This window comes from Labrus mixtus, chromosome 13 (genome assembly GCF_963584025.1).
Source record: "Labrus mixtus chromosome 13, fLabMix1.1, whole genome shotgun sequence".
NCBI classification, from domain to species: Eukaryota; Metazoa; Chordata; class Actinopteri; order Labriformes; family Labridae; genus Labrus; species Labrus mixtus.
In genome coordinates, this window is record NC_083624.1 from 6,922,080 (window position 1) to 6,945,568 (window position 23,489).

Here is a 23,489-nt window from a genome sequence, read left to right on the forward strand (position 1 = left end):
GCCTTTAAAGTTGAAATTTAAGACAGAAAACTTACGTTTTATTAAACCAAATAAATGCATGCCTTGGCTTTATATCCTCTCTTTGTCCCTCCAAACCTTCTTTTTTAAGTACATTAATGAAGCTGGATGCTCACATGAACATGAGACCGTGTGTCCATGCTTTGTATGTCCTTAAAGGACACTAATGTGTTTTGCTTCTCTGTTTTTTTGCAGCTAGCTTGGGGTATTAGATGCCAGACATTTAATATCATACTCAAGGCACTTGGATTAAAATATATTTTCTTGCTGTGTGATGAAAAGAACTGTTGTCTTTTGCTTTTATCAGATTTGCTCAGGCCTTGATTAAAAGCGTGTGACACAGGAGAGCTTCTCTGTTTACTGTGCTGCTCTTCTCCAAGGCGATGATGCTGGAAACACAGCAGTTTCATTTTAGTTTTGGCACAATCCATTTGCTCTGTGCAGGCAAGCTTATGGTCAAATTAAGAAACAGCTCACAGTGATTATACAAATAAACTGAGTAAAAACAAAGTAGCTTCAGTTTCTTGGTTTGACGCAGTACCAGCAGCTGACTTTTGGTAGAACGTCGATCTGCACACATAAAAGAAGCTGTTGAAAAGACAACAAGCCATTAGCTAACAGTTGTATGTAACAAGGCATTTAAAGGCTTTATATGTGATTTTTTGATCCAGCAGATGACGCCCTTGAGCACCATGAAACCAAAACAACTTGCGCTGCATTGTTGTGTTAGCATGCTAATGCTAGCGATCTTTATTATGCTCGTATCTTCACACTGCATGTAAATTTACCTGAAATGAGCGTGATCTAGAAACACAGTTAAGCAGTGAGTACAGTATGTTATTCTTCTTTTCTCTAGTCCCTCAATTAAACAACTTTTATACACGAGGGGAGGAGTCAGCCGGCCGTCCCGGCGATGTAAACAAAGTGAAGATAGGACTCTGAAAACTCTGAAAACATCACAGACAGTGGGACTCGGGTGTTACACCCATTGTAGACAGTCATGACTCACAGAGTTATTTTCAGAGGATATACTTGATTTATATTATATTTAAGTGTGAAGAATCACATAGAAAGACTTTAAGAGGTTTTTTGTGTTTGGTCAACTCCAAATCATATTGGCGTGTGACGAAAACTTAAGCATAAAAAAGTGCCAAAATTTGGCTACATACACTGCAGCTGCTGCAGGGATACTTTAAGCTTTCCTTTGAAAAATACTTTAATCTTTTCCTAAACTTTCCTTTGATTGAGGGTCAAAGTGCTTTTAATTCAACACAGAGAAACAGCCGAGAGCCTCAGATATCAGTGATTCAAAAACACATGATTAAAAAGGTTTGAGTAAGGCAGCTTGCTTTCAGGATTTATCTGTTTAAGAACAACACCCCTCTTTGTGTTTCCTTGAGCAGAGTTGTTTTGCTGAGCTACAGTTGAGGGATGGCAACACACAAAAGCATTTCATACTAAATAGTCAGCTACTTTGGAAGATACTTAGTTGACTTAGCCAACTGAGCCTGCTAAAACTTCATAATATAGCTTAAAAGAAATTAAGTACAATAAGAGTTTATTTATTGGATGATGGACTATGGTGGCCAACATGGGCAATTGACCTGCAACAGCCAAATCTGAGTGGAGGTCCGGTGAGAGCAGCCCTGGAATGCCTTAAAGCAAACCCGACAAAACACTACACGACAATATTCTCAAGTCAAAAGATTAATTTGGTCTCGGGGGTATCAGAACATGGTGATCAGTCGAGTCTCCCACTGTGGGCCTTTTAACTCCTCCTTACTCTCGATGCTCCCAAAGTCCAAAACACAGGTGTCAGGTGGATTAACAACGGAGCTCGGCAGCTAGCGCTAGCTCCATGCATCTCGACCTGGGGGCTACCCCAATTAGATCCCCTGCTCATCAGTTATCCTGTGTCTTCAACGACACAACTTCCCTATCTAAACATAACTTTCTGTTCCTAGCTGTCTCTCTTACTCTCAGACCTGGAGCACTTCCGTTTAAGGCTGAACTTGCAGCGTTTCTGTGTTTGCTGTTGTTTTCTGGTTGTGTGTGTTTTGACTTAAGTTTCGTTTCTGTACTTGCAGCACACTTTGACATGCAGTTGTTTTGCCTATTTGCAGCGCGTTTCAGCCTTTGCATTTGTTGTGGTAGTTTGCATTTGTTGTGGTAGTTTGCATTTGTTGTGGTAGTTTGCATTTGCTTTTGAATGTGCAACGTTTCTATATATGCTGCGCGTTTTTTAAATGTATGTCGTTTCATCAGCTGCTGAGCGTTTGACCCCTACCGGCCACCGTAGTAAACCACAACACAATACGCAAGGCTAATGTCATCGATGCGGACACGTAGTTAAAAGCAAGTATACCCAAGGCTCTAGGCCAGTGATGGGGCAACTTTGGTCACAGCAAGTGCCATATTAATTTAATTCTCACTTCCAGAGGGCCAAATTGTAGTTTCCAAAAACGATTACAGTCAATTACGTCTCAAATTGAACTCAACATATATACCAGCGTTAAAATATTATTATGGACATATTTCTGGTTTTCATCATTTCATGGCTGATTTCGTCATGTTTTCTTCATTCCAATTAATTGATATGTCAAAATTTAACTGAGGGCCACGTTGAGGTTTGACAGGGGCCGCAATGCATGTATTTGCATGTTACTGCATTTTTTATTGCTATAGCAGCAAAAAAAAATTTAAAAAGCAGCCTCTGTGCTCTGCCTGTCAGCATCTGTGTCCAGTCAGACCTTATCAGACTTAAAGCTGTTTGATAGTACTCGCATTTGATTTAGACATTTACATTTGCTTTTGAAGAGATATTATTTCTGGATAGGCAGCAGGTTTTTCCTAATGGACAGTGACAGTGTGTACAAGAGGAATTAGTAGAGCACAAGTTACTTTTTCATGGACATTTTGGGAAAAAAAGAGTATCTTTAAACGCTCTGTTATTAAACATAAACAGCTTTAAAAGCATGCTTAAAAGATTCCTTTTTTTCTTCAATCTTCTTATCATGGCTCAGGGAGATATTGATTTCCCTGTCCAATATAACCATCAATAAGCAGTCTCTTTCAGGTGTCCATCACAGTGACTGCATAGTTTAAACTTCCTTTCCTGAGCTAATGCATTCTGCTGCACTCTATATTGTCTTATAATCATTTAATGTTCAATTTTTCTTTGTACATTTTGAATAAAATGACTGACACGCAAAATGCAAGAAAGTGGGTCACATCTTCTTCATTAAGGTAAGGTAAAACACATTTGGTTACATTTCAGCACACCATGACAAATCTGCACTAATAAAGATCAACTTGTCATCATGTCTTCTTAGGTCATGACCCCCACCCTTCAATCTCTGCAAGGTCATAGGTCAAGCCAAAAAACAACATATTATACTCTGAAATGAAACTCCACATCTGACTTTTTTTTGTTTGTTTGTGATTTCAAAATATTAAAAGTGTCCTCACTTCCAACCAGAAAAACGTGCATCATGAGTCATTTCACAATAAAACTCTTATGAGCTAAGCTGCTGTTTAAGAGCATTCAAAGCCAGAGACCCTCCTACTGCTGCAACTCCCCAAAGCAGACACTCCCACGGTCTGCTTGTGCATGAAGAGCAGTTAAGAGAACGACAAACTTAAATTTGGACTGGAGAGAGTTTCAAATAATATTTTTTTTTTTTATACATTGAGTGACAACAGACTGCAATGAGTTAGCAAATACCAAGCGAGAAACTTACCGCTTGTACTCCTGTGGCGAGGATAGCAATGAAGAGGCACAGGAGCAGCAGCCTGTATAGTCAATGAGAAATGACAGCGTTGAAATTGCAGTTCAAATGAATCAGTACTGTTGTAATGTTGTGCAGAGGAACTCGCTTCCAGCTCACCTCAGGTTCTTTAGTCCTCTGTTATGTTGCATGGTCCGACTCATGCGTACCTCAAAACTTCACTTCAACTCCTCAGTTTAGCTTCAGCGACACTTCTACAGCATGACTGCCCGACCTTAAACGTTTAAAAAAAACACTGTTTACCCACTAGTCCATACGATTAATTAGCCTACATTCAGAGCACAGCTTTGTTAACTTTGAAATGACGCACAACTTTATTTATTACGTCAGTCGCCTAGGTGGTAGGTGTATCGTAAAACAGGAACAGTAACAATAAAAATGTCAAGTTAACAAGTATATTTCTTTATTTTCCCATCACTTTGACATCACTAGCTAACATTACTTACTGTTTCACAGCGCGGCGGTAGGATGAAAGGTAGAAGTTATCACGAGGCAAGTGTTGCGCGGCAGTTCCCGACCTCAGAGTTTCAGAACAGGTCCACCTGTGACACCAAAAACCTCCTCAAAACAGGCTATTCGTTACAAAAAAAAAAACAGCAAAGTGTGGCGAGTAGTCCCCTCTCCTTACCAAGAAAAGTCAAAGTGTTTGTAACTGCAAGGGGTTGAGTCCGTAAGCAAAAGGGCGAGGGTGGTCGTTTAGGGGAGAGGGGGGTGTGGTGCAAGAAGAAGAAACAAGAGTGACTTTGCATTGATCAGAAGCTCATATCGTCTCGGACAAAAGATGCAGCCAAACGTGCTGCCCGAGCTCCGCAGATAATTTCGTGAAATACAAAGGAGGGAGAAGACAAGAGGCGGCAGACAGGTGGTTTGTTAGCGGGTTCTCAGCAGCACTGTTGCGCATTAAAGTTCACCACAGCGCACCGCCGAGATGATGTTACCGTGCGGCGCACTGTTACTGCTGGCGGCTCTTCACTGCACCATCGACCTGACAGAGGCTGAGGTAAGCGGATAAAGCACCTATGACACTTTGAATGTACTTTTTTAGCCTGTTAGATTAAGTTAATGTGCGCAAACTGTATATTAGTTTTAACACTCTAATCGTGTAAATTAGCAAAACTTGCACTTGCGCACATGTATTCTTCAGAACAGCGGTATAGGAAACCTACAATTTCAGCTTGTTTAATCAAATCATCCTCCTTGAAAAGTGTTTTTTTACTGTCTGATAGACACACATGTTTCACTAAAAAGCGTGCCTTCTCTATACCTGATTTATTTATTTCTAATGATTATAGTCTGTTTTGTCTGTTTTTTTTGTAGCTCACACTTCTTGTCTGTTTGCTTGGTCACTCATCCAGCACTTCTGAACAATACATTGAGTCTACTCCCAGTCCTGCCTCCTCCAAAGAGGAGAGAGAGAGAGAGAGAGAGAGAGAGAGAGAGAGAGAGAGAGAGAGGGTGGGGTAGGGCCTACAGTAGCTGAAGTGTGTCTGTGTGTGTGTGTGTGTGTGTGTGTGTGTGTGTGTGTGTGTGTGTCTGTGTGTGTGTGTCTGTGTCTGTGTGTGTGTGTGTGTGTGTGTGTGTGTGTGTGTGTCTGTGGTATGCAAGATAATAAGTAAGGCAGAGATGCAGTTTGAGTTAATTAGTGGTATGCTCAGATAATCTAATAGACTTTTTTAAAGTGAAGAGAATGTGTCTCATCTCATATTAAGCTATGAAAAACACAAACACTATTCAGTCATGGCCCCTGTGATCTTCTTCCACAGACGAGCCAGATGAGATATTTTTATAACTGGTTTTATAACTGTTCTTTTTCAAGTCATCAGATTATCCTGTGTCCCAGTTAGCCTGTGTGTGAATAGAAGGAGATATTAAATCATTATTCATGCTGAAGGGACAAAGAAAGACGTTGTTGTTGCAGTGGAAAAAAACACAAGGTAGCTTGAACTTGAAAAATCTTTGTTTGATGTTTATCATGAAATATTTCGATTGAAGAAATCTAAGGAATTAGATCGTACCGATTTGGACAATGTCCATTTAAAGCTGTGAGTGTGAATTTAATTATCTTTATCATCTCCAAATAAGACATCTGAAGTGAGTGCTCTCATTTTCCAGAATGTAATATGAATGAGGCACGGTGCGGACCTCATTAGAAAGATTATATTGTGAGGTATTAATGTGGCTCAAGAAGCTGAGAATGCTTTAAATAATAACATAGGAGACTGTTTGATCAAGTTTAGCTTTTTCAGGGCACAGGTCTGACGAATGAGACTTTTACAGCTAGACTAGATCACATTTTTTAAAAACATTTTGTGGATCCAGATGTCCCATTTATTTAGACAATTCAGTGAATAAGTAAACCGCTGTGGCAGTTCCGATAAAACACATTTCTGCACATCCTGTCGGTGGCTATCATTCATCCAAACTAGAAGTGAACATAAAGGGGCTTTACTCAGAGAGGTCTCATCTCCTCTAAGAGGAGATGCACTCCTTTTTTCTTAAATTTAGCGGCTGTAAACTGCACTTCCATAAATATGAATGTTATAAAACAAAACAGAGTTTGGCTGATGCCCACAGGTGAATTCACTGTAGTTTGTATCCTATTTGTCTCCACATACAGAAACATTTTAAAGACTTGCTGTGAATGTTGGTATATGTTTAAATCCATTCTCATTGGGCTGTTTGTTGATATATACTCCAAAAGTGGTGATTTTCCACTGGAGGGACTATCACACATGAGCCGTTTTCACATATGCACTCCAGATAATATCTAGATATTTACAGGAGGACTTCTCCGGAGATTCTCCCGACCTAGTCGTTCACATATGCTCCTCACAGCTGGAGACTATCCCTGTCAGAGGGGAGGGGGCGCGGGGGATTTCCTGAGGTGAGACGTGACGTAAATAAACAACGCGGAAGTAGCGGCCGAAGCAACAGAGTCCGCTACACGACGTTATAATGAGAATATTTGTCTTTATATCAATGCTATGTGTAATCCAATGGAATGACAACATCCACAAAAGAGAGGAGAACAACATACTGACGAACAGAAAACAGAATGCAGACGTTTAATTAGAGCACGGAGATCGTAGAGGTCTAAAGACACTTTAGACAGTCACTGTATAAACGTCATTCTCTTTCTATTGGCTCAAATTGAAAATCTCCGGAGTATATGCTGCCGCGTTCAGACATCAGCTCACTCGGATTTTCTGCGGAAAAAATACTAGAGGTCTGGAGGAGAAACTCCGGGTAAAGTCCGTGTGAAAAATGCGTCTGTTTGCGTTCACACATAGCCTAAAGAACCTCCGGGTAGACTAATCTCCAGAGTTTTTCAGGAGATTTCCTTATGTGTGAAAAGGGTTATGTGGTGTTTCATTTTGGAGGGTAGCCTGAGTTTTCTGTAAAAACAGTACTCAGTAAAGCAGAAACTGGCAAACTGTGTCAAATATAAAGATGAGGAAGAACGGACTGTTAGTGTTATTGCACAATAGAGCAATGTGGGATGTTTCAGAGCAAATGAAAACCTCAAGGGAGCCTGCATGGTGTTATGGAGCGGGGAGTTTCTCCCTCTTCCGTTGAGTTTTAAGTGTTTTTTTTTTCATCTGTGATGGATTATAGCTTTGAGTTGTTGTCATAAAGAGAAAAATGAGTTTAGGAGGTTTTTTGGGATACTTACGTTAAGTGCCAGCTCAAGAACATGTAAACAGTATCAGCTCAGTCAAGTCATCATGTGTTTGATTTGCACATGCGCTGGGAAAAAGGTTTTACAACACAGCATGCATTTCCCCCCAAGGTATTTTGGCCAAACATTCTTTATTGTTCATTTAGACCGAGCTTTGGTTCAAAGAGCTGCGTAGGATAGAAGTGCATGATGTCAAGACCTGGCTGAACAGCTCATCCCCGAGCAAATGACACCAATATAACCCGAGTGACTTAACATTCTGGATGTGTTGTTTGGAGTGTCAGACAGTCATACCCTTCAGTATCAGAGCTTCCTGTTTGGGCTCCTTTATAATCAGTGGGGCCAAACTGAGGCCAAGAAGTGAATTAACAAGGTAAACAATCGTCAAGCACATATGAGCACCGCAAAAATGTGATAACCCAGATGTCAGGCTGACTTTAGAAAGGCAAAAATGAAGAGATTGTGAGTGATAGCTTTGGGAGGATGTAGCAACAAGCTAATATTTAGATGTGTGTAGAACTTTGCTCCGTTGAGTGATTTTCAACACAGTTTGTTTTTTATCCACATGATACAGTTTCTCTCTATTGGCAATGTTTTTTTGGGGGGAGGTCAGAATGACTCATTTGTAATTCCTAGAGTAGGAAGAAGGAGGAGGAGGAGGAGGATTCCTGGAGTGAGAGTTGGTGTGTGGGATGTTGGTTGGAAGGATCTGGAAAGCCGGTGTTTGCTGTTTGGGAAAGATGAGCTTCCCCGTGCTGCCAGGCTCCTGCGTCTTGGCTTGGCGAAGATGTCCCAGTACAGGCTGAACCCCCCCCCCCCCCCCCCCAGTGAGGATGAACTGGCTGTGGGAGCTGCCATATAATCCCCACACGGCCTGAAGAATGTGTGTAGGTTGTCAGCTGAAAGCCTCGCATCATTATCAAGACTTGATCTCTTGGTCATGCTGCCCAAAAGTGCAGACAAGGCAGCTTGTAGTTTGGTCTACAGGCCTGAACCCCCCCCCCCCCCCCCCCCACAGAGACAACAGCTGACCCTGTTACCGTGACCGGCCACCAACCAAGCAGTGCACCCTGGGAAAAGCACAGCCTGCCTGACCCCCCTGTCCCCCTGCAGCGTTGTAAAAATGCCTACATTTGGAAGAGTTGTGATTGTGTTTGTGTCCGCTGTATTTTGACAGGCGTTGCCGGGTGGCAAAAGTAATACTCCTCCGAAGTGTGGCAGGTATGTCCCACTTTTTCGCCTATGTGTGTTTCTCTGTGTGTGTTCCCTGTCGTTGCCAAGTGAGGGGAGGATTAAACAGTGGTTAAGCACGGCAAAGCCCTTTTTTAGTTCCCTGTGGTCTAAGCGTCACCAAGTAGGCATTTCATGTACATTTGTCACAGCTGCATTTTAACTCACAGACTACCTCCTTTGTCCTTCAGAAATCCTGATACCATTTTATTTTTCTTGGTAATAACTTCCACTCATCACTTGACTTGAGTATAGGACACTACAGACTACCCTTCTAGCATGATATAAATAAATTACTTATTATTTCTAAGGACTATAGGCTATACTTTTAACCTTGTACTGATGTGAGAAGATTACAGAGACAGAGCCACCACACCCCCCTCAGGTGTGTCATCAGTACTGACCCTGCTTCTCCTCCTACCAACCACGCCTACCGCTAAAGACGCTGAAGTGAATCCTCCTAACACATTATCATAACACAGTCTTAAAGATTAGTTGTTAAAGGCAGAATTACTTGTTATTGCTTTGCAGAGAATTTTAGTTGGTGAAAAAGACGTCCATCTTTTAGAGGGCTAATAAATAATTTGATGGTTAATTTTCCGGCCCTTGCGGACACCTGCTACTAGATTTAAGGTCAAATTTGGAGGCATTTCGTAAACTGGTATCTGTATCGGAACTTTTCTTTTTTCCCACGCTCATATGCTCTGCTCATTAAACTGCCTTGAGATCAACTTGTGTTATCCTCAAGATCAGTTTTTCCTGGAGGTGTATTGTTCTGTTGGAAAAGTGCAGTTTAGAGTTTTCACTGTGAAATTGGTGAGTCATAAATGTCATTTGTGGTTTGGACAGAGATGGTGTAATGGATACGTCTTTCTGACAGCGAGGTGGGAGTTGGAGAGTGATGGAGGGATGTAGGAGCAGACTGTGGGAGATGGGGGGTGACGGGGGTTATGATCCCCCTGGATGTGGGGGATGTTTGTCATGGCCGGCGATGATACACCGTGGCAAATCTTTTAGTCTCACACGCTGGCCCTTGACCTGCACTTCCACCTTCCACCTTCTCCTGCCAAACTGTCCAACTGGAGGCTGATAAACATAGTTATGGTGTTTACATTTAATTCATGGCTTTATTTTTTTGTATTGGTCCAAATGGAGTGAAGAGTGAAGTCCTGGCTGTCTCGACCTTCAGCTGTTTGGTTGGCCAGTAACTTTTTGGCCTGAAAAGCTTCTGTCTTAGTGTGTGTGTGTGTGTGTGTGTGTGTGTGTGTGTGTGTGTGTGAGTGAGAGAGAGAGACAGTGACAATCTGTGTCTAAATGTGTCTTGGTTATGTGTGTTTTGGTTATTACATCTTTTTTTTTGCCAATATCTTTATTTGCATTTTCATTAATTAACACATTAACACACACACACACACACACACACACACACACAAAGACAAACATATAGACAACATACAAAAAAGGACAGCATGACAGTTACATAGACAAAATAATAAATAGATAATAGTAATAATTATTACATCTTATTAAAGCATGACGCTGACAGAGAAAACGCTCATTCTGGAAAGTTTTGTGTTCTTGGCAAACAAAAAAATCCCGTTACACTGTTTGACGCCAGAGTCCAGGCCACGAGAACATTTGAGGAAGTGTTAGGTCATGACACAGTTGGACAGGTTCATAGTGCAGGAGCAGGGTCCCCCCTCGCATTTCGTCTCCAAACACTGCACGCAAACTTTTCCACAGACTGAAACTTTTCCTTGTCCAACTGCTTTAATCCTTAACTTCAGTTTTCAGAGTCATATTATTGAAATTATTATGATGATTAGAACAGATATCAAAGGACCGGTTGTCATGAACGGTTGTCGGAAAACAAGGAGAGGTGGACCCAAGTGCAGAATAACAAAAGACTATTTAATTAAAACAAAAAGGCAACCAAAACTTACAATGAAAATTTCCAAACTGAAAAATCCCCAAAAAGGGTCAAAACAGGAAACAAGAAACACTGAGGACACACAGAACTCAAGAAAGTAACAAAAACACACTAGAACATAAAGAAACCCTAGGATACGAAGTTCCAAAATAACACAGGAAACACTGAAGACTAAACTATGAAACATTAAGACAAAAACACACAAGGGAAACAAGCAACACTAGGATAAAGAACAACCTAAACTTTGAAATAGACAAAATACAAACTAAAGACAGAATCATGACACCGGTCATGGTCAAGAAAATATAAATGTGAAAACAATCATTTAAGGTAGTTGTTGTTGCATATTGCCTTGAACACAAGTACTGACTGAAATTTGTCTCCTATCGTAGGCTGGCATCGAATTCTTGGACTCTTTTACTGTTTACTGATTTTTTATCTTTATTAGGAAATGTTCTCAATTAAAAAAAAAAAAAAAAATTCCAACACAACCCAAAGGCCAGTAGATAAAGGAGATACACACCGACAGATTCCTTTCTCAAACACACTCACGAGTGCAGGGGAGAGAGTGATTGGCAGGAACAAGGTTCATTTGGGGATGGGGGATGTTAGGGCAGATTGAACTGGGATAAAAATGGGTATTGGGATGTCAACAGTGCTGAAGAAAAAGGGACACTTACAGTCAGACCACATGATATCATGAATGACACACAAGCACATGCTTCATATTTGTCCCATTAAATGATAAAAGCTCTTGCCAGAATGTGTAAAATGTGGTATGTAGATCTTTCAACAAGTCTCAGATTAATGGAGACAATCTTTATTTCTATCAGCTGAACATGAAGGACATCTGAAGTGGTCTAAACTCTCTGCCTTTTACTTTACTCTCTGTAGACCTCACATTGTCTCCTCTCTTCTAATCCTGAATTGAGCTACACTCACTCTTTATTTTTTACCAGAAATGGTAATACTGGACTGTTATCGCTGCAATTTACAAAAGGAGGGCTGATAGAAATAGCAGATTGTGAGTCAGATCAGACTATAATTCAGAGTGCTACCAAACTTTTAACTTCTTTCCCGGAGGAACAGATGCTTTATCCATCTCCTCCTCTGCTGCTCCTTTATGTTTCTGCTGTGGTTCTTCTCTGACAATGAGAATTGTGCAGTCATGTAGCACGCTATTCTACTGAAATACTTCACCAAAAAAAAAGGTTAATCTGATAACTTTGAGAAGGAAATAAACCAGTCATATGACTTTGTTCCCATAGGGAGCGGGAGGAGATATTCTAATCTTTTCAATGCATAGCTGAGTCTAGAAAAGATTAGGACGTTTTTAACTGATACGAGAGCAGAACTGTTGTCAGGATCCGGCATCTCTAAGGCTTCGGGGCGGCGACATCTTGCAGTCTCCATATGTTCAAACGTCGGTGACGTTTTGGGGGAAGTAGGAGATAAGGCTAAGTATGGAAGCAGGGGAACAACAGACAGAAGCTATGTCTATTAGTGAAGTGTATGGTATGATAATGAGTTGACTCCATTAGTTTGATTTAGTCTTGGAGGTGAGGTGCATTTCTTTTTCTTTTCTTTCTCATATTTTGCACCAAATACCAGCTGCTTTTTTTTTTTTTTAATGATGACAGTTTTACTAGGAGGAAATCTCCTCATTCAAAAACCTCCAGCTTCAACAAGTGTGCAGCATGCTCAGATTGAAAAGCCTTTGTTAAATAGGATGTGAAATTAAGCTTACATGCACACACACACTTCCTGTGTAAGTATTCTCCCTGGTGGTTGCATTGTGTCAGTCTGCTTAACAGTGATGGCAGGACTTCTTAACTGATTTATTTCCCAGATGCTTCCATGTCCATGTCAGCCATTATATTTATTAATGAATGATTTATTTTTTTCTCCCCGGATCACCATCTTAACCTCCCTCTTGTTCCACCAGCAGGTCAAAGTCAAAGTTATCTCTTGGTGTGAAATATCTTCATTTCCATTAAATGAACCAAAGTAAACATATTTCTTTAATATTTTATCGTCCAACATGTTGCTAATGGCTAAAGCTAATGATATTCCAACCAGTATCAGCTGTTTGTTTACTGGTTATTGACTCAATTTAGCCACCCCCCACTACTCCCCCACACCCACTTACTACTTCAGGCTTGAAATAAACATGTTATCATCCTGGTATGAAAATCAGTTTTTGGTGCCGATAAAGACATGAGCTTTATACTATTCGGGGGATCAACTCATTTGTTTCGATATTATGAAGGATAAGAATTATGAATAACTAGGGGTGTGGCTGATCGGAGTGCAAGAGGGCTCTTTGTAGCTGTTGCTTCTTGTTCGATTGACCGATAGTCAGTTGTAGATAGCGTTTCCAACATGGCGACTGCCATCTTTTGGCTTCAAAACTGTGCTCCAGAAAACCAATGGGGTGACATCATCCATGTTTTATACAGTCTGTGCTCCTTGTAGGAGCCATGTTTAGGAAGTGCAAACACAAATTGTTCCAGCAGGGGTCGCCTTTAGGTTAAGGTGAAACTCTATATAGGTAGGAACTATCACCGGGGTGTCAGGTGTTGCTAGACGGGGAGCAATTACACATTTTTGACCGCCGTACGCCACGCTATGAGGTAACAGGAGTGAATGGACATGTCTGGATTATTGTTTGAAGAGCTCACATTTGACATTAATCAAGACAAAGATGGAATGACAACTAAATATTCCTAAACGAAGAAGATATTGGACTGTCTTATTTCAAATTCTTACGCTCAGGAGCGAAGCCGGCAAGCGCGTCAATTAATAGGCTAGATTAGCCCGTCTATGTAGCTCCTCACTGGCTTTAAGTTTTAGGCTTAGCCGCTATACTCCTACCTCGAAATCCCAAATCTCTTCTTTTCTTTGTACTTTTACAAATGCAGAGTGCATACATTTCATGCTGTGCGATTATACTGGGACATATGTGTCATAACATCCTTGAACTTTTGCCATCTTGTTTATACGTCCTTTGTAGTCCTTTGGCACCAAAACAGTTTTAAAAGGGTTCCTGTAGGTAGGCTATATAAAATGCTTTTAGAAGAAAAAAACAACAGGATGAAGTGGTACATCCTGTTTTTGTGACATACCTACATACCTTATCTTTTCCTGGTAAACAAAGTTTGGAAATATGGGTATTATAATGCATCCTAAGTCCGGTTCAAATTTAAAAGTAATGTGCGGAAGTTACTTCTTTTAACTTTTTTTTTTTTTTCAATTAACTCAATGAAACAAGCCATGTAAAAAAAGACAAAAGAGTGTGACACTATACATCATGGTTGGATGTGTTTTGTTGGTTCAAAAGTCACAGAGGTCATTCCTAGCGTGGTGATGCTATTCCCAGATACCAGAGCCCTCTTGAGGGAGACGCGAGGCCGACCCAACCCCTTCTTGTCTTTGTGAGCTTAAAAGGCAAGGAAGAGGCCTTCCTCCTTACAGAAAGAATGGCTTCCTAAACCCCACATCCTGTAACACAGAGCTGCACATTCACCGAGGAGCCCCAGGCAGAGCTGAAGAACCCGGGGCCCTGCAGCCGCTCGCATGAACTGAACTGGCCCTATTTCAGAGAAAACAAAACGTCTTAACAAAGTCATTGTTGAGAGTCCTTCACCCCCCCTTTTCCCTTTCTGGTTTCACCCCCCCCCCCCCCCCCCCCCCCCCCCCGCTGAATATTTTCTCACTCTCACTGCTTGAAATATCAGATTTTTGAGCTAGTAGAAGTCTGAGAAAAAAACATAAAGAGGCCGAAAGCTTTCAATGTGATGTTTCTGTGACTTCATGTGTTTGACGCGGCTCCTGTGGGATTGTAGAGGAATGTTGTTCTTGCTTTTTTCTTTTTTTTTGTACTGTTTGGACCAATAATGGACTAATAATAGTAGCCTAAACCAAAAAAAACAACAACCCATCCATCCTATTTATTGAGACAAGAAAATTGCAAAACGAGGAATTGCCAAATTTCTGGCTTTTCAGACTTGTGCCCTCTAATATAATGACTCTGCAACAAAAAAAAGTCTGTATCCACAAAGAGCTCAAGCTGGAGGGCAAGATGGCAATCAGCTGTTCCTGGGTGGATTGCTTGTCTGTGTGTGTGTGTGTGTGTGTGTGTGTGTGTGTGTGTGTGTGTGTGTGTGTGTGTGTGTGTGCAGTAGTCAGAGCCGGAAAGTCCCCTCTTAGGCAGAAAGATTAGTTGAAGTCTTGCCTAATTTGTTAACAAGGTAGCATTTCATTCACATGCACATCCTTTTAGAGACCGAGGACGAGCTGAGTTATCAAGATGACCCTTATATTCAAAGCTCTGTTTAAAAAGTCCAAATCCCCTCTAATTGTCCGGCCGGAGGTCAAAGGTCAACAGGATGAGCATGTGAGGGTCATGTGACTAAATACGAGGTCGGGGGACCTTTGTAATCAAAGGCAGAGATATCGCGTTGATCTTTCAGGAGCATTGATGTGCTGCTGGATTTAAAGTTGAGTGATCATGACAACATGAGTCACTGAAATGTTTTTCTTCTTCCTTTACTTTCTTATTTGTATCTTCTTCCACCTCTTCCTCTCTTTCTTCTTGTGCCAATCGTCTTCTTCTTCTTCTTCTTCTTCTGCTAATTCTTCTCTTTTCTTTTTCTCCTTCTTTCTTCTGTCTTCCTCCTTTTCTTCTTCTCCTGTCTTTTTTTTGTTCTTGTTTCTTATTCTTGGTCTTCTTCTTCTTCCTCTTCTCAACATGTTCAGTGGGGGATCAGCAGAGAACGGTTTTCTGGAGTCATTTCCACCAGCTGGGGTTGTCCTCTGGCACTTGAAGATCAGCCAACTCCAGAACTAACACACAGACACACACACACACACACACACACACACACACACACACACACACACACACACACACACACACACACACACACACACAAGCATTTTACTGACCAGCAAGGCCTGAGAAATTGTCTAAATCAATTTTCCCATTTGCAGAGTTAATTTTGCACATGAGAATTCCTGCAGTGGCTGTTTACACGGCTGGTGCTGTTCTTCTTCTGCAGAGGACTGTACGGTGTTTTTTGTTGCATGTTGCATGTTCACTGACATGTTTCTGCAGTCCTTGGGGGTGAGCTCTGTTTGCTTGCTGTGTCCTGCATCATTAAATAACAGGACAGTTCTGTACATGTCGGTTTAGATTCTATAGTTTAAACATCGAACAGAATTTTTTTTTTTTTCACATCTTTCTTATGATAGAAATGTTGTTTTCTTAACTTTTAAGACCCCTTCTCATAAAGCTGTTCCGCTCTCCTGCCCCCCAAATTTGATGACAGGGAACATTAACCTGGTCACGCTTGGTCATGCATGAGCAGACCGGGGTTAGGGGGGGGCGGGGCTTATAAACCTTGTCCATTAGTGTGTGTTTTTAGTATTTTAGTTCCTAAATGTTTCATGCGAGATAAGTATTTGCTCATCAATAAATCTCATTCTATATTCTATTAATTTCAAGGGTTTTTCAAACAACTTGGCTTTTCACAGGTCATGAAGATTTGACCTCAGAAAGCTGACAATGTTTTATTCTTTGCACTCTTTCTACTTAACATCCATGGTATTTGCTTGTTTCTGCACACACACTAACATGACTTGGCAGTCACATATATGTGTGTGTGTGTGTGTGTGTGTGTGAGAGAGAGACAGCCCTCTGCAGAAGCATCTGCTTTGGGTTACAGAAGCCTTGAATAATTTCTGTGGACTTGATGAAATCCTGCTGCCTGCAGCCAGAACATGTTTTACATCACGTTAGACTCAGTAAATATGCGCTGCAGGACTCCTTAAATAAAGGAAACAGAAAACACAGCTCTGTTTTATTGCACAATGTGCAGATCATTTGTCGCGAGGTATTAGGACTCACAGCTTTCTCTCCAGTTTTGACTGTAACTGCTGTATGTATGCAATGCCAATGGAGATGAGACCTGATCACTTTTAGAGCTCCATCTTTCCTCCACATGGCTAAATGATAAGATCTATTCTGCTGTCACGCTCATTATGAGTTAACAAGTCTGTTGTACAATAAGATACAACAGGCCAGTCATTTAACTTTAGGTGTTATGATAACTGCACCAACAGGTCAGAACTAAGAAAAACAATCTAATTTTGTATCGCAGCTATCGAGATGAGAAAGGAATTGCACAAATGTAGCTTTCCTCCAGAAATGTCAAACTATCCAAGGTTTATCCATGAAATATATCGATATATTTCAATGTAAATTTCAGTGGAATGTACTGTGCACTGAAAACCAGATAATATGAAATATGTTCACATGGTGGAGCTCACAGGCGTGGTAAACATGAAATACAGTTTGGCTTAGCTTGATATCATCTTGGCATTTAAAAAAAAAATGCTGTTTCACATCATACCATCCCAGTCTGTGCACGTGCAGCACGCCCTGACACAGACACACACTCGCCCTGTTTACAGAGCAAGTTGCACCAGGATCCTCGTCTTCCAAGTATGGCAGTCTGACAGATAATTCCCCTCCTCCTCCTCCTCTTGCTTCTATTCTCTCATCCCAGCCCTGCAGGACCAGAGAAGGATAGGAATGTCAGAGCAGCATAGTTCAACTTCAAAAAAATGCATCTATCCTCCTCCGCTCATCTTTTAGTATTTTAGTTTCTCTCCTGTTTCCCTGTGTGTACGCTGACGAGGGCTGTGGGAACCGCATAGTTGTGGTCACCTGTGATCTTACTGACCATGAAGAGAAACCACAAATAATCACTCGAAAACCACAAAAAAAAAAGCTGGAACGAGCCAACAGGGAAAAGACACGTTTATGACATCAGAATCCGCTGAGGGCTAGAAGCAATGCTTACAAGCTTAAGCGTTAGTGTTCCTTACCTTTCTGGGAAATGGGTAGGTTTTTTTGCTGCTTAATCTATAACATGGTAATCTCCTCCCTGTGTTGCCATGTGCTCCATATTGGTCTCATTTAGTGCTGCACAATTAGCTCTGCCGCCAAAAAAAGATGCATCATCTGACATTTATGGAATAAAACTATCCTGATTGTCTCCATATGGAAGCCGTGCTGTGTGGTTTAAACGCCATGAGCACGTCTTAAAGCGGGGACAAACACAGGTTAAGCATCTTGGAGAAAAGTATGCCACATTAGTAGAGGTGCACAGGAGCTTGTGAAACACAAAGAAGCTCACTGGAACCCAGATGTTTATGGGAAAGTTCATGGATACCTTCAATTTAACAAATGTTGCACAATGTTTACTGCCGGCACACAGAGCCAAAATCTCATTGCACGTCTTTAAGAGTAATTGCATCAGCCAACTTGCCCAAACAGCCAAACCCCCAAACCATACAACATAATGTTAACACAAAACTTAGTGATGCAACAAAATGGCTAAAAATGTTTTTTTTTTCTCACATGGGGGAAGATGTTGTTGGAGAACACATGGTGCAGACGTCATGTGGCAGTGTACAGATATATTTCTACTTCACACCAAAACAACTGAGTCAGAGGGAGAGTGGCGGTCCAAACCTCAGATTTATTTGGATTTGAGGCTTTAAATGGTACCAGCCCAATGTGAGGAAACTCTGCAAAACAACACTTAAGATGCCCTTTGGAAAACTCTGATAAAGAATTCCAGAGACTGAATAGATGACGGGTAGTTACATAAAAACCTGAGCATTTGGAAGTTAAAGGTAAACTTTTCTTATTATTATAAGTATTATTATAAGTACAATTATAAGTAGTACTAGTAGTAGTATTAATATTAGTACTGGTATTATGGCATATTTTGAACATGCTAATCTCACTCTTACCATGGTAGACCTTCTGGTGGCTTTGAAGGGAGCAATGTAAGACTTGATTCAAATTAAAATACTGTAGATTACATTTTTTAAAATTTGGATATTCTAATTGTCATCATTCTACAATTCTACAATTCACTTATCAGACTCTTTTATCCAAAGCGACGTACATCAGAGAGTAAGAACAACACAAGCAAGGATCTAGAAAAAAGGGAACAATGTCAGTAAGAGCAAACGATCAGCTTTGAGTCTGATTGGACACACAGGTGCTGACAGGAAGTGACCAGAGGCAAAGCACAACATTGAGGGCAGTTCTTGAGAGCTCTAATCAGTATAGAAACCATCTTATAAGTCGTCGTTATCAAACAAAAACCATCGTCACTACCATCATCATCATCAATAATATGGAGACCATCATCATTAAGTTAGTAGGTATTCATGAAAGAGCTGGGTCTTTAGCTTTTTCTTAAAGGTGCAGAGGGACTCTGCAGATCACATGGAGTTTGGAAGTTCATTCACATACATCAATCTGAGCTAATCAGTGACGATAAGGGTTATGTTGGAGCCATTACAACAAGCTGTGATTCCAAACCTTTTGTAACATTTAGACCCCAAAATATAAAACCTTTTAGATTTAAACAATTTTGTATTATTCTTCTCGTTATGCTGTATGATGCCCAGTTATACTCTGTTTTTGAGTGGGATCATTTAAAACACATTTGACTTGTCATGCAAAGTAGCTTTTTCTGCATATTCTGACCCTTACACTCACAACTGTCCCCTATAAAGCTGTAGCTGGAGAGACTTAATTGCATCAGGCATTGAATGGACAACTAATATCTCTAGAAATCAATAAAATTCTAAATATTAATGCAATCACTTTAAAATGTAGGTATGTTTAACAACAGGTTTCTAATAAGTTCTATATGTAGTGCGGGGCTTAGAGACGCCATATAAGGTGCATTGAAAGTGGGAGAGAAAGCTCAGCAAGTCAAAAAAAGAGAATCAACACAACTGCAGGATTTCTCAGGTTTCCTCCTCCATATCAGTGTGGAAGGAAGGCTCCTCTGTGGAGATAAACTCAGAGGCAGTTATTTGGTCAACTCGTTTTTTTTGGCTTCATGCATTTTCTTTCACAGTGCTGAAACCAGAATATTCCTGTTATGTTACCTTAAAACAAAAACAACGTAGTCTGTAGGGTTTTTTCCTGACAAAGTCACTTAATATTTTTGTGCACTACTCTGTTTGAGGATGTCAGTTTCAAATCTTTACATTTGGGCGTGTTAAAGTGGGCGACATTTGTACTTTTGTTTCCTTCATTTTGTTATGTGTGTGTTTGTTTTAATATGAAGTTATTTATTTATTGCTTCATATTTGTTTTATGTGTGCGTTGAAAATTAACATGTGAAGAAGAGACCGGATGTGAGATGCACAGTTTCTCTCCCGGGGGGGGGGGGGGGGGGATGGGGGGGGATGGGGGGGGGAAGAGGAGGATGCAGGAATGTGTCTGGAATGTAATGTAGTTTTCAGAAAATGTCTGTAGATGACATTGACCAGATGTTAGTGTGATCTTTAGTTTGCCTGGTGGGATAGACACAGTAAAGATAAAAAACCTAGAATGTACAGTCAATGTGGAACAGTGATGGGAACTTTTCTGCCACCATGTGGTGTATGTGGGTACTGCTGCGGTTATAATCATCACAGCTGTATGAAAAACTGTATTGTTTTGCAAAAGAAGAGAGCGCTTGAAAATGAAAAATCTGAATTAGAGTAGACTTTTTATGTTTGGAAGTTGGTTACTGTATATTTTGAGAAGGAGATGTACCTAATTTAAAAAGCAGTAAGTCATAAAGCATGTTCAATCTAAAGGACAAATTGAAGGCCTGTACCCTGCAGGCTGCATATGAAAGGACCCTTTCTATAGAATGGGAAAACACTGTGGTTGTTTATTCATGCACTGTTTAGCTTCTTTTACAACATTAAGTAATGGTGCACTAAGTCTGTAAAAGAATGTTTCATGAAAAACATGATTAGAGAAGTCTTTTTATTCTGTATAGTCACCATATATTGCTATATTTCCTTGGTTATGTCAAACATAGGGAAAAAATACCAACATAACCAAGATAACATAAATACAATGAAAGAAAATGATGATAAGAGAGGCAAACCGAGCAACATCTGCGGAGATGATGTGTTTAATTTGAAAACAGTTGGTTACTAAAAATGTTCTTGCTGTTCTGTACTCTATTTTTTTAAAAATTTTCTAAGATTTATTTTTGGGCTTTTTGTTTCTTTAATGGAGAGATAGGACAGTTGGAAATCAGGGAGAGAGAGTGGGGAATGACATGCGGGAAAGGAGCCACAGGCTGGACTCGAACCTGGGCCGCCCGCTTGGAGGACTATAGCCTCCATACACCAACCACTGCGCCACCAGCGCCCCACTGTTCTGTACTCTTTGACTGTATCACATGATCTGAGCCGAGCTGCTACAGAATTTTTTCAAAGTGAATTTGTAAGTTGAACCTTTTCCATTCCTTAAACTTTTACACTTTGCTGCACATCTTGAATCTTGAATGGGAGGTCCTTATAATGCTCAAAAAATGTGAAAAACTTCAACTTGACAAAATGTTTGAAAGCTTCAGGAACTGAAAAAAACAACCTCTTGATGAGTTTGTTTTTGTCAGATACCGGTAGTTTATTTTGACTACTTCATATTCTACAAGGTGAGTTTAATGATGTTTAGTTGAAATCTGCCAGACATGTTTTCCTCAGCCAGACGCTCTCTATATTGCTTTGGCTCTTTCTAGGATCCAGCTATGCAGCAGGTCTATACACTCATCCTTTGGTTTGCATAAAGACTGTTTGTGTAAAAGTCGAGATGTCCTGATTTCTTGCATCTCCAGAGTAAACATTAGTCATCACTTCCTCCCTCCTGAGTCCTTCTCAAAGCTGGACTTGTGTTTCTAATGATGTAAGAAATATCAGGCAGGTGTTGTTGAAACTTCAGGGCCTTCTGGGACGAGGCCTGAACTGATGTAACCTCTGACATATAACACTGAGCACTGATAGATACATGGATCTACTTTATGAAGGCCTGTGAATGTTCCTCTGTGTGCACAGAACTCTTCCTCCTCCCTTGTTGGCATCTCCTGTTTCTCTCTCAGATTCTGTCAAATCAAACATTCTGCTCTGAGTTTCCCTGCCAGCTCCAGCAGCAGTAAACAATCACAAACACACTGTCATACACACATGATTATGATAAGTCACTGTTTGTGCACAGCGCCCTGTTAGCATAAACACTCTGCCCCTGTAAGTCATTCTAATTTTTCACAGTTTGGAGGTTTTTCAAAACCTGCCGTCCAGACTTTTAGAAGCCACAAAAAGGACACGTGAGGCCTGCAGAGGTTTACTGGATCTGATACAGATTCTCCAGAGCTCCATGACTCACCAGCTTCTGTATATTCACACAGCGGACATCGACACTCTGCAGACTGTCAGGCTTTCTGCTCTGTGTGTTTGCTCTGTGGAGGATCAGGATGTTTGGGTAGAGTGACATCATCTGTCTTTATCTCCTCATTCGCTCACATGTGAGCATCGACAGGGAGACTAAATATATGTAATGAAGGAAAAGATAAAACCTTTTAGTTTTACTTAAAGGCTTTATATGTGATTTTTTGATCCACCAGATGTCGCCCTTGAGCACCAGCATGAAACCAAAACAACTGTTAGCATGCTAATGCTAGCGATCTTTATTCTGCTCGTATCTTCACACTGCATGTAAATTTACCTGAAATGAGCGTGATCTAGAAACACAGTTAAGCAGTGAGTACAGTATGTTATTCTTCTTTTCTCTAGTCCCTCAATTAAACAACTTTTATACACGAGGGGAGGAGTCAGCCGGCCGTCCAGCCGATGTAAACAAAGTGAAGATAGGACTCTGAAAACTCTGAAAACATCACAGACAGTGGGACTCGGTTGTTACACCCATTGTAGACAGTCATGACTCACAGAGTTATTTTCAGAGGAGATACTTGATTTCTACATTTAAGTGTGTAAAATCACATATAAAGACTTTAAAGGAGAAAATGAAAATAAAAAAGAAAATTTTATAAATAGAAGACAATAGAGGAATAGATGTCTTTATTGTCAATGCACAGCAGTGTTTCCCCTAGGTTTACAGCGTTGGGGGGGTGGGGACAAGCCGACATGCCGACACGGCGAGATGACGACACAAACACTTGAAGGAATCTTGGTGTTCATGTGTTACTTTTAATGACACTGTTCTTTTCTATCGGAAAGGTATCCTTAAATGACTTCTTTCCCTTATTTCCGACTCAAAGCCCAAAAATATATATTATATAATATATACCAATATAATGGTAGGGGAAACACTGCACATCGTACACTGAAATTTGCTGTTTTTCTCTAAAACAAATCTAAGGAGAGGTCCCTTCCAATCAACCAAAAATGAATAAACCTTGGGGAATAGCGGGAGTGTTTTGTTTCCAAAGACAGACAGGCATGCAAAAGATTTTTAAATAAACCAAAAGAAGAGATAAAGGTAAATATAAGTACAGCTGCCTGTTCGATCTCAAGCGTCTGTGTGAACTGGCAAAGCTATCACACAGCTATCACCCTCATTACATACACACTCCTATTGAAATGGTATGTACTGTATATAAGAAATGGTTCCCTGGCTTGTGGTAAATCTGTAAAAATCAGAATCATCAGAAGTCCTCTTTAAGATTTCCCCTTTTCCCTGCAAAGCCCTGAAACCATTTCAGACTGATATCCACTCTTTGGCAGCAAGGCTCATTAGCAAGACACTCTTTGTGTGCAGATGTCAGTTTGGTCTTTTGTGTTTTATCTCCCATCTGGTGTTTGGGTTGATGTCAGTGCGTAACGGACGCAGAGAACCAAAACAAACTGGAGAAATCAAAGAAAAGCTGTTTTGATCGACCTGCAGATTACTGCGCTGTGTTTGGAAAGAGCAGCAGTTTAGACATCACAGGGTGGTAGCTTTTCATCACAT

At 40.6% G+C, this 23,489-nt stretch overlaps 2 protein-coding genes and 1 long non-coding RNA gene across 3 annotated transcripts in view; 1 reads left to right on the plus strand and 2 right to left on the minus strand.

The window, feature by feature from the left end:
- Positions 1–4,429, minus strand: part of col4a2 (collagen, type IV, alpha 2) — a 70,392-nt gene extending 65,963 nt beyond the window's left edge. Inside the window, exons 1-3 of the mRNA XM_061053485.1 lie at positions 4,253–4,429; positions 3,906–4,020; positions 3,759–3,810 (exon numbers count right to left, since the gene is read on the minus strand). Of these exons, the coding sequence (XP_060909468.1) occupies positions 3,759–3,810; positions 3,906–3,949 (96 nt within the window). The 5' untranslated portion in view covers positions 3,950–4,020; positions 4,253–4,429. The remainder of the gene's footprint in view (positions 1–3,758; positions 3,811–3,905; positions 4,021–4,252) is intronic.
- A 149-nt stretch (positions 4,430–4,578) lies between these two features.
- col4a1 (collagen, type IV, alpha 1) overlaps positions 4,579–23,489 on the plus strand; it is a 46,621-nt gene continuing 27,710 nt past the window's right edge. Inside the window, exon 1 of the mRNA XM_061053454.1 lies at positions 4,579–4,806. Coding sequence (XP_060909437.1) covers positions 4,735–4,806 — 72 coding nt within the window. The 5' untranslated portion in view covers positions 4,579–4,734. The remainder of the gene's footprint in view (positions 4,807–23,489) is intronic.
- Positions 6,750–7,415, minus strand: LOC132987539 (uncharacterized). The gene is made up of 2 exons (XR_009675625.1): positions 7,273–7,415; positions 6,750–6,788 (listed from the first exon to the last, which is right to left on the minus strand). It is a non-coding gene; the product is annotated as an uncharacterized LOC132987539 (long non-coding RNA).